The sequence below is a fragment of the Rhyacophila brunnea genome, unplaced genomic scaffold (genome assembly GCF_057557595.1).
Source record: "Rhyacophila brunnea isolate RB1 unplaced genomic scaffold, BYU_Rbru_1.0 scaffold_18, whole genome shotgun sequence".
In the NCBI taxonomy this organism is placed as follows: domain Eukaryota; kingdom Metazoa; phylum Arthropoda; class Insecta; order Trichoptera; family Rhyacophilidae; genus Rhyacophila; species Rhyacophila brunnea.
The window spans coordinates 18,740,354-18,752,881 of record NW_028232837.1 but is presented as its reverse complement, the minus strand read 5'-3'; the positions used below and the strand labels follow the sequence as shown (position 1 = coordinate 18,752,881).

The 12,528-nt window shown below is 33.1% G+C and overlaps 1 protein-coding gene across 13 annotated transcripts in view; it reads right to left on the bottom strand.

Moving 5' to 3' along the window:
- The window catches only part of LOC147073280 (protein lap4-like), a 326,794-nt gene that overhangs the window by 134,316 nt on the left and 179,950 nt on the right, over window positions 1-12,528 (bottom strand). For all 13 annotated transcript variants that reach the window (XM_085945377.1, XM_085945383.1, XM_085945386.1 and 10 more), the window contains 2 exons: window positions 1,025-1,261; window positions 150-272 (listed from right to left, as the gene is read on the bottom strand). In XM_085945377.1, the coding sequence (XP_085801503.1) occupies window positions 150-272; window positions 1,025-1,261 (360 nt within the window). The remainder of the gene's footprint in view (window positions 1-149; window positions 273-1,024; window positions 1,262-12,528) is intronic.

Here is a 12,528-nt window from a genome sequence, read left to right as displayed (position 1 = left end):
GCAATATGATGATATCCAAGCTCTGCTAGAAAAGATTTTGTCCAATATTACACCTTTCAAATGCATTGGGTTTTAACAATTTTGTTATTTTAGTATAGATAAGTTATTTGAAAGTTGATGACAGAATTATTGAATGATGGGTAACTCACCTCTTCGGTATCGGAGTCCTCATTCAGGTTGGATTCCGATTCTGAAGAATCGTTTTCGGCGGTCGGGGGAGTGTCTTCAGCTGTCGCCAATGTTGCCATTGGAACTTTCTCTGATGCCTTTTGCTGCAAGAAAAAGAAATCAATTGTATTTTTTTTTAAACATTTGTACATATAATAATATGTCGGTATCTACTGGAAATGTCTGTAATGAGATCTACTCTCTTTCCTCACGTTACCGTAAAGGTTTTACGGTTAGCTGTCATGGCAGCTTTAATTAAATTTGTCAATAATTATTCTATAATTTTTTTAGTAAACATTGAGACTTTGAGAGTTGTTTTATAGGCTACTGTAAGATTTATTGACAATTTTCCGAAGTCGGGTTTATTAGAACAAGAAACAATCGGCGATATAACTCAAAAATTGTAGATTTAATCAGTATGGGTGATCGGTCCAACAAATCGTTGAAAAGACGTTCCTATAGAATATAATAATATGACCAGTCTTATAAAACATAAATACTTGAATTAGCAACAATAGAAAAGTTAATATTCTCATATTGGCAACACTGATTACTTTTTTGTAAATAAAATGTAAATGGTGACGCTTTTGCCATCATACTGTTATTTGCATTTTACATTTTAATTCTTCATCTAAATTTCTAAATGATTGTTCGTTTTATAAAAAAAAACTCATCTCAACGTGACTCTGGCATATTTGATTACAAGTGTAAATTTAGCTACAAGATTTAGGTACTCGCCATTTATCAAAAAAAAATCTTTTTGCTTGTTATACCAATCCAATGCAAAAATTACCTTCAGCTAATATTATAACCATTAGTATTATCTAAAAAAAAATGTTAATTTTTATGTAATTACCTTTTCGGCAGCTTCCAACGCAGCCTTGGCCTCACGCTCAGCCTCCGCCATGACAGCCAAGTCTCTCTTCTCGAACGGTTCCTTCTCAATGATGGGCACCTTCTCCTTATCCTTGTCTTGGGAGGCTCCGGTGCTGTTGGCGGCCGCTTGCGCGTTGGCCGCTGACGACGAGAACAACTTGTGGGCTTTCGCCTTCAAGTCTTTTGGGTGGGGAGTGTTCTGCCTCACGAACGGTGTCTGGACAGAGCGAAAACATGCTGATTAGATTTGTTCAAATATGTAAAAAAATTATCAATCTCGGATTATTGTTTTTATCTATTGACAGAAAGGTGTATCTACAAAAATAATGGAGTCATAAAAAATGATTGCCTAAAAATACCATTTGGAAAGAATGACAACATTATTAGGTTTTACCTACTGAAACACAAAATATAAATAGTATGTCATTTTTAACAAGAGATGTTATATTTTTGTTCTAATTTTTCACTTCAAGAAGCTTTCACATAAAGTTGATTAAAAATTGTAGACTTTGAATCATAATTATTACAGGCTTACGATGTTTGAGCTTCACTTCAAATTTAAATTTAAAAGCAAAAGTGAAAACGAGTTTTTTTTTAATTAAAAGTAGAACTATCATTATTCAATAATGATAATATTTAGATCTACTGTTAAATAAACTTTTGAATATTTTTAGAAAGTAATTAATAATTTGTGTTATACATTATTTCCTCATAAAATAGATTAATGTAAACATATGAATACTTAAAATAATAATTAAGGACAATTTTATGGAATATGGGAGAGAAAAGTTACAGCATCCTTGAGGCAAGTGCAGTGGAGTGAGCTTGCGGAAGACAGAAGGGAATGGTGACATTTCCTGGAGGCTGCATATTATATACTCACATTCGATTGCAGTGCAAATATTAATGTAATGATAATGAGGAAAAAAATCCCAGGCCGCATTTTTGTAAAATTCATAAAAATATTCCAAATTACCTATGATAGGTTGCCAACCATACTATAATTATAGTACAATATGTACTATAATTTTTATTCCGCAAAAAACGTTAACTACTATCTGTACTATAATTTTACGTAAAATATGCCAAAAATACCATAATTATGTTAGGCGGACTAATTTTCTTTTTTTATATTAGGATTAGGTATTATAATTTTTAAACTTTCGTAATAAATAATCAGCATACAAAAAGATGGCAACACCGGGCACCATTTCAGTCTATTTTAACTATATATTTTTTACATAGGTAGATTAAAACTATAGACAATTTATTATCTTCAATATTGGATATTTATATTTAAAAAAAAAACACTAAGTATTAAACTCACAATACTCCAAAAGATAAAATGCATGCATAGTAAATAAAAAAAAACACGTTACATTGTGAAAACAAAAACATAATCCCAAATCGATGCACATGATGATTTTTATGTCTCTCGTATTTTCTCACAAATATAATAAAATTATAATGAACGATAATGTATAGGTACGTATTGCCCACTTCAGAACTATCATCTTCGATTTTTTTTATGGAATATAAAAAAAAACACACATAGAAATCAGTTGAAAATCGGTAAATTTCAGTTAATTGACTGTACCGGCGTATACGTATACGCAAGTACCAGACTACGCGTCGCCGGTGACTGCACTGAAATTTAAATCAGTAAAAAGTGCAGAACTTTTGAAAACAAAGCGTTCCCCGCACGTGCATGTCTCAGTTGACAATTGTGAGACTTCAATTTTCAAGCGACACTTAGCAAAGCAGGCGACGCGTTCATCTCTAAATCATTAAAACGATGTCGTATTAATTAAGTACGCATTAGAAAAAAAATGCGTTTAGAAAGATATTGGTACATATTTTGCAGAAATTTCAAATCTTAATTCATTTAGTGCTAACACCGCGATGGCGCGTTTGGAGTACTTGGCCATTATATGTAATTAACGTGTTATTTAAATGTGGTAATTAAAAGTTCAGCAGTGCTGTCCACTAGTCGTGAAATGACAATGCTTTTAGATAATCGAAATTTAAAAAATCGAATAGACTAACGATCGACGGTGAAATGTACATATTATAATATGTAACTATTTTCAATAACATAATATTTTCTCAGATGTACTATTTGGACGGACTATACCAGGCATGTCCAACTTTAAGAAGGCTGTGATCTACAACACTCCCCCGACTTGAATAAACGTATTACATTTGTAATAATAATAGGTACTATCGACCGAAGGTACCTACTTGATGGAATTTGAATTTAAATTCTAAAGTACCATTAGAGTCGTTTTTTGCGACCCGGGTTTCGCCTTTCGGCATATTCAGGCACTGTTCACTCACCAAAAGGCAAATACACACTTACAACGAATACAATTAACTCTTATATAAAAAATCAATACATGTAGGTAAAAACTTATCACCCACCAATTAAGTCAAGGATCACAATAAAAAAATATAACAAACAAATTATGAATAGTTGAAGTGTTATGTGTTGAAGTTACATTTGACTGTTGATTCTGAAGTATTACAAATTAAACAACACCTGTCTCTGATCATCACAAAGAAATCCTCAAATTCCCATTCGTTGTGAAAATGATAAGTTTCGGTCTTCTTATGGGCACTCATTGCATTCATCGCCAAACTATTCCTCCGACTGTGCGATGGTAAAGGGAAACTAGGCATCAGTTTAAGTTTAAAGCGATTCACATATTCTATTTCTCTTACGCCTAAGGTAGACCGTGAGTGGTGCAATATGAATCAAATGATACGCCGAGATCCCGATTTAATTTGAATACCTACTACTTTCAAGTAAACCCGTTAATTAAGGAAATAAAAAATATAATAAAAATAATATTTTTCAAAATCTCAATAAATTACAACTGATTTTTATATTTTCAATAATGGGTATGTTATGGTACGGTCGACCAAAACACATCCCGCGATCGACGCGTTTGACATTCCTGGCAAATACGGAAATACTCACGAAGCTGGGAATCATCGACTGCAGAAGAAGAGAATAAGACCGAATTGAACAAAATAGTTTGCTTAGGGCGGCAAAGGTCCATCTTGGGTTGTGGCGCCATAAAATAATGGGACAAATAAAATATTGGAATGAATGAGGAAATTTCCTGACAATCTAATAAATCTCGCAAATTTAGAATTAATGGGAACTGAAATACCTAACGGCTGTGGAGTAACAGGCAACTGATCTCGAGTGTGTAAGAATATGGGATAAACTTAAAACACGTGTCAAGAATATGTCATTCGTTCTGACAACTGCTCTCGGTTTATGCACTGACGCTCATTCAATATTGGTGTATTTTAGTAAGTTGGAACATACACTATTGCGTGTTTCGTACGTTTTTCACGTACGTGTTTCAATTTCGTAGGACACTCATAATTCAAAATCCTGCTTCAAAATGTAGTGTACTGGGAGTATATAGTCAATCGGCATTATATTTATTAATCTGTTCTGTGCATCCTACATTAGTCTCAATATAATACATAATATTATATACCTACCTATGATAATATTAATTGCTCTGCTTACTGGTATACTGCTAAAACGTTTCCAAAGCAGTAATTCATTCATTATTAAAATTACTTTATAATTTTCTCTGTATGAAGTGTTTTATTGCAAGAAAAGTAATTACAACTAGTCTAGAAATTAATTACCGTAATATGCGAGCATTCCGTACCATCTAATGACAATAATAATTGTCTATGATTTTTAAAATATTGTAATTTTTTATGTTATTTAGTTCGAATTGGCAGACCTTCACTTTGTATTTTTTTAGACTCGTAAAAATTAATAATGGTAATTAATTATACTGAGATTGGTATATTATATTACCCACAGCAAAACACAAAACCTAAATACGTGGGAAACTATAATTTGAAAGCTCTATGAATAGTTTAAGAAATTATGAGAGAAGGAAATAATATATACACGAGAAATTCGAATTATCAAAATCGTTGTTCATTAGAAGTTAAAAGTGTTATTTACACTTTTTGAGTTGCTGAGAGAGGGCGATATTATTAATTCATAGTCTCTGAGGTAATTTAGATATGGTACGCTTATAGATCAAACGAAAAAATATATAGGTACGTTATTGTAACACGGAAATTTTATTACATAATCCGTGTGAAGAAAATAAACATCTATCATGATTCATGAGTCATTACTCATTACAAAACAATAATTATTATGTGTGTGAAAGTTAAGGGACGATAAGTCTAAATACATAATTTTCGGGAGAGCTAAAAGAAAATTCAGTTTTGGAAAACTCTGTATGGGAACTCGTATGTTCTATGTATAGTATACTGTATATTTCGTGATTCAGAGACGTTGATTCGATTCGTACCTATTCTTCAACTAATTTATAGGACATGGTTATCGATCGGGCTAACCTTCTACCGGCAGCAAGACAGACGCTTTTGTACATATGGGATCGACCGTTAGTGGAAAAAGCGGATGTGAAGCAGAAATCAGAAGAACACCGAACTAACTAACCCGCCCCGCACTACGTTCTGTCTTAATCGAACGTATCACGAAGCCCTACGTTTAGATAGTACCTATTTCAGCAGTTACCACGCACTCGAGTGTGTTTTGACTGAGCCCTTGGTAGAAAGGAGCATGGATAACTAACAAAAATAAAAAAATATACTTAAATAATTTGATTACACCAGTGGACTTGATGCGGACTCTTTTTATCCATTAATTAATAAAAAGAATTCCAGAATTAAATTTCCAAGCCAATTTTCTGTAAGCCCCGGAAAAATCGGTGTTATGCAATTCTCTAATAAACCATCGAATTAAGTTAATGTCTATTAACGTTTTAGTTTTGAATTAAGACTATAAAGTAAATGCACACGACTCTTACCTATGCATATCTACTGCAAACTTTAAAACTACTAAGTAGATCATAGTTTCGTAAAAACGTATCATGGTCTATAAACGCAAGACAAACGGCGTTCAATTTTATGATATTAAAGCAATAAAAAATGTAGGTACCTGTTGGTATTTCCAACATACTAAAATAGCTTTCTATTAAAATGCACGTCGGTCTATTAATAATAAACTGAGTGTATTATTAATTTGAAGCTCGCGCCTGGACTGATGGCCGAAAATGGTAGCACAGAATCACTTTTGTATACATCTTGATGTGTTCAGTAACAAGCATACAATGGAGCATCGAGTATAATAGAAATTCCTATCCAATGGGACTATTATATTATTGAAGATGGCATTAGTTGATAAGAAGACCAACAATGCGCGGAATAAAAACGCTTTCTATAAATAGTACAAGAATTGCTGTATGTACGTACACATTTTTATATGCATCTATTAAAATGTAATATGTCATGTGTTGAAAGGGTTAATAAAAAAAATTAAATAATTACCTACACTTTTACACTAACGCGATAGAGTCACGCTTCTCCACTGAACTAAGTTTGATTTTGTTTTTAAATGGAAACCCCCTATATATATAGTGGGAATAATCTTACTTTTATTACAATGACAGGTCTTTCGTTGGCCGTGAAAATGTACTAATTAAAGCTACCAACCCAATACTAGGTTTTCCAGATATTTCTTAATATCTGCATACGACTACATTTTTGTCAACAATGAGTTTTTGGCAGAATAATTCCAACTCCTATAAAAAGGGAAAAGGCTTGATATAAGAATGCATATTAAGCTATACATATCTTAGCCTAGTGATGTAGTCATAAATCAAAACTGGAAGCAATGCTGCTTTCTTTCTTCCGTGCGCATAGACGAGGCCATGCCGAGACGGTAATGTCGCGCAGTTAGCCGAAATGAATAAAAATTATCTCCTGCGCCGGTGCGACATTTTGGTATTATACCTGTTGCTTGCGAGACCTGCTGTTTTTTTCAAACTAAAATGCCGCATTAGAGCTGTGCGCGGGGGTACATTAAAATTCTACATGTGTTTTGTGAATACCAACAAAATCACATCGACATATTCGACGCGTTACATTCGAGACGAGTTTCGATGTGCGACCCGGCTTAGAAGAGGAAGGATACAAGTCCATAAAATGTAGGTACATATAAGAAATGCAGCCAGACAATATCACCTTGCAGGCTACCAATAAATCTCATTGTCTATTTCTATAAGAATGTTTACTAATCAACTAAAACACGACACAACACAATACATAATATGTATGTTGTGTGTTTACTTCTCAATGTCGATCAAGGACTGGTTGATAAAAATATCCTCAGTTTTGTTGTCAACTTTAGGATTTCAATAATAGATTATACATTTTGTAGATACTATTCATTTGTCAATATATCCGGTAGATGTAAATTTATCGGGAAACTTCCTGATATTCAAAATGCTGATCCATAGACCTTTGCTCTGCCGTTGCTTCTGTAGTATAACTGATGTGATTTTGTGTTTATTTATGATTGTGTCTAATACTAAATTGTACAAACTTTTTTCAGACGAGTAAAAATCTACGTGGCGGAGCACACTGCAAGAAGCCGTGCGATGCATGCGTGTCGCGAGAGGCATAAAAAGTACTTGCTTTGCGCACAGCGTAATGCGCAGTGTGCTTGGGTCCTACGTTCGTTGTGGTGAACAGCAAAAGAATAATGCCGTAGAATAGACGAATTAGATTTATAACGTCGCATTTTTTGACAAGTAATAAAAATATCAGTAACTGACATTGTAATATATTCATGGTGAAACGCATGTACAAAAACAATGTTTTAGAAGACAATAGGTATGTGCACTAATAAATTGAATGTCCTTTTCCACAGCCAATCAGCCTTTTACCTAAGAAGAAAGCTATGCGAGGTCTACGTTCAGCTGTTAATTAATTGGAGTAGATGACAATGATATTTTTGATGTATGTTAATATGATTTTTTTTTAAACTAAACCACTCGTAAAATCGCAAAAAAAAATTAGAATAATGATGATGAATGAATTCAGATGAAATTGACGTGCCAAACCAAAACAGTAATTTGTACGAAAACACTCGTAGGTAAATAAAAAATGGCCGAAACCATCAGGCCGAATCACAAATTACAGAAAACAATCAAACCTAATGGAATTTTTATCAATCAGGTTTTTGCCGAAGAAGTAATTTGAATGACTTTTAAAAATAAAAAAAAAACAGCTATTAATTATATAGATTATAGAACATCATTGTTTTAAAATAAATGCTACTAATTTTGTCCGTTACGCAAAGTGCTGATCGATAAAAATTTGTTTCGGCTTAAATCCTATTCTAACATTTATACATCGGACTTATGGTTTCGGTATATTTACCTTCGTACTAATTATCGGACATGGAACAAACCTCAGAGGTAGGATACTTCCAGTCTTGACAAAAACTTTTCGTGGATTATGTCAACAACATAAATCGATAGATGTAAACAAAACATGATGGTTATATGAGCATGCTTTTTAGCAATGAATTTAATAATACATAAAATGCTTACTGCGGTATTATGACATGTATTGTCTGACCCTAGGGTCAAAATTGAGAACGATGCAATGGTAGAGTCGGTAGGTCGATACGCCTGTCCGGCAGGATACTTACTGAATTGATCCCTGGCATCCGAACACCTCACAATTTACTAGTCTTCGCGATGCGTAATATTCATACGAGGGCGGTTCATATAATCGATACAATTGTATAATAGCAGCATTGAATTGTCTAACTAGATAGATATCAAAGATGAGCTTGTTGCAAGCAATGATCATTTGAATTAAACCAAAGTTTCATAAAACACCTTCGGACTATAATTCTATTGTAGTGTTGATTTTATTACTAATCAAAAACTTTTACAGTAAAAAACATAAAGCCTACAGTGCACGAACTCTATTTGCGGTATACGCGGACCGCAAATGCACTGGAATTTCAAAACAAACTGTGGCTACCAGAAGATTCTCTCACATTTTCTCAACAGCAGTAACATTGACGACCCTCGTCGTGGTCTTTCATCCGGGGGCTCCGAGTTCGACCCGGTGAGGTCACAATATATTTATGTAATTTTCTCAAAGTGTAGGTGTTTGTGATTGTTTCACTTCTATTACTAACCACACTACTGTCATTGGGCTTCACGGCCTGTTGTAGTTTTAACATATATATTGATTAGTTTAGGAACATGATTGCAGTTGTATCAACCGCAAAATTCAATCAATTCGTATTGATTAATTATTGTAAAAGCCTCTACAACGGCATTTGTAATAGTACTATTTTGACAGGCATTAACATATTATCAGTGATTGATTTGATATGTTAGATTAGTAGTGTCATGCTCAATGATTTATTACCATAGTTACACGAACGTAAAATTTGTGAAATTTATTCATCGAGTGTTTGTTACAAATTACATTTATTCTATGTGTGTAGGTATTTATTTGTTGGCGAAAATCGTACATCCGAAAATAGGCTTAATTTCAACATTCTCTAAGTCAGTCTGCAATAAGCATGCAGGTTTCGTATTTCACTAAAAAAATATCGGTTAATTAATCACGAAAGAAAATATGATCATCGTCTGATTTTATTTCCGTATGGCTGCCATAATGAAACAACTTTAGCTAGACGGACTGGTCACACATGAACCACCCGACTTCAAGATGTCGAGTGCATTAATGTAATCAAGTGGCAATTGGATGTTTTGTGAATCATTCGTGAGTAGTGGAGCCGTATTGGATTGCCACGAAATTAATGTAATATAGAAATTTAAATATTCTGCGAAGAAATAGTAAACAAAATTTCAAGTGGCTATTCCGGATAAAAACGAACACTAATTTTTAGTGTAAATGTGCGGTGAGATCAAACGATCAAAAACTGCGGCCAATTCGTAATTCGATTCTCTAGTAATATTTTTGTTTCAATAGTAGTCGAATCTACCACTATATATGATTTATCGTACATACTTCATAATGAAAAAAAAACGGTGACATAATTAATTTTCATTTTCCGCAACAACAGCCGGACTACATTCCTGGCACTACGATCGGAATTAACAATTTCGCGCCGCGAATTGAGTGCATCCAAAAATACGGCAAGTTTATTCCAATTTATTATACCTATATATAATTTGGTGATAACATTACAAAAGATGCCAATCAGCTGCTAAAAATCACAAACTGGAAAAGACGTGCGGAGGACCGTTCCGTCCGGAGGACGGCGGTGGAGGAGGCCAGGGCTCGACTTGAGCAGTAGCGCCATCAAAGAAGAAGATTCCAATTTATTAATGAATAATACATACTCACTATTAGATAAGTATAATATTTATTATATGCTTCTTGTCCGTTTAGTTGAAGTCAGCGGTAAACAAATTTTGAAAATAGCCGATATACTGGATTATTTGTTAAATTAGGTTAGGATATCACTCTTCAATTATGAATTTTGCCGAAATCGGCTATGAAAATTACCGTTGGTCCCGCCTGGCTTCCAGTAAACAGACTTATACCATTATATTATTTAATGCAAAATACATGACCAGTGAAAATTATTACTTAATACCGAAGTGTTAAAAAAGGGGTGATGTTTAGTGACTCTTTGAAGTAGTAACAGAGTATTATTTAAATGCATTTTTTAATTGAAGTGGTGATAATATGTTGCATCTCTTTTATATTTGCTAATATGATTGAGAAGTTGATGGTTGTCTCTGTCACATTGCTAACTGAAATACAGTAGGTATTCACAAAATCCGTCAAAATTCGAAAGGTATAATATTATTAACCTGTGAAGTGCCATGAGTAGAGTTGGGTTTCGGGAATTTCGCGACGAGAATTCTCGAGAAATTTTCGGGATTTTCCATCCCGAATCTCGAGAATTGAAATTTTTAACATTTCGGGAAATCCCGGATCTCGAGAATCTTTTCTCGGGATTCGGGATTTCTTTATTATCAAATATGAATTGAAAAAACGGTTTTATATATGGAAAAAGTGGACAGAAAACACAAAATTCAAGGGCTGATCGGGGAATTTAATACAAACAAGCCAACGTCGACTCAAAACGAGCACATTTTTGCAACAGGGAATTTTGTATCTCAAAAGCGTACGCGAATTGTCAGACGCAGCGATTGACAGTCTGTGTTTTTTGAAATCGTATTTTAATAATAATGTTATGTTTTGAATTAGTTTTGTTTTCCTACTTCTATTTTGTTTGTCTTCTTACATAAATAAAAAAAATCATATTTTTTTGGAATTTGTTTATACACAGATTTTAGGATTTTTACAGGTTTTTTTGAAATTTCCCGATTTCTCGAGAATTCTTTTCTGGAAATCCCGAATCTCGAGATTGAGATTTTCTCGGGAAATACCCAACTCTAGCCATGAGTGAGTTAAATCGCCAAAGTTTGTATGTACCGTCAAGCCGCAAGCGAGTTAACTCGATACTTCATCACCAACGTCACATATATTTTCTGTCTATTCCATATACGTATACCTTCAAAACAATATTTACCATTTCAGCGTAAAAATTTTCACGAAAAACCAGAGAAACATGTTGATTTAGTCAATTTCACCAGTAAATGCGTATTTTATATTAATTTGAAAATGATTTATTTTATTCCAAAAATATCGGGCCTACAGGTAAACTAGATTGGCCTAGTAAAATTTCGTTGGCAGTGGAAAGGTTAATGGAGAAATGCTAAAAGTCTAAATACACATAAATAAATGATTAAAAATGACTAGGTACAATTTGATTTTGTGTAAGCAATTGTGATTATATTCTAACATGAAGATGTTAATGAAAGAGTTAAAAAAAAACATCCATCCATATTATTTATTATTCTATACTAAACACAATCTAGTCGAGTTAAAAGAAGTCTATACATATAACTAAATCGTGCAATGCCGTTTATCGATAAAATAAACCTGTTTGATTAATTAATAACACTACAATGCAATATCTAAAAGATGTATTAAAAAAATGTTGCAAAATTATGTTTAGTGCTGAAAAAGTTTTTTATTGTTGATTAAAATAGCAGCTGTAAATTGACATCTCCATAATATACCATAATTTAAAAATTTAAATGCTATTTTACGGTAGGTACATATCACCCTAGCACTGAAATTAGTACCATGGTGATTGTTTCATGATGTTTATCAGTGGTGCAGAACTAATGACTTACGACAGTATTATTGAATTCTAAAATTTCTCATCTGAAATGTCGCAGATTTTTAGGCTGTTGCTCAGCGACACGGTGGGAAAACTTTCAACTGATAGATATTACACACCACTGATATGAATTAGAAACTTTAATATAACAAAATAAATGAGTGTGATGAATGATTAATTATATTTTACTAATACAACTCTAATTTAAAAATAATTGGCAAAATACAAAGCTTTAATATATTTTAAGTTTTTTTCTAATCATAATGCATAAATAATAAAGTGCTTTGAAAAAAACATGTTATACCTCCAAATATTGGTAACTATTTGATTTGTGGTGTAAAATTATATTGTTCTAATATCTAATCCTAAGCATA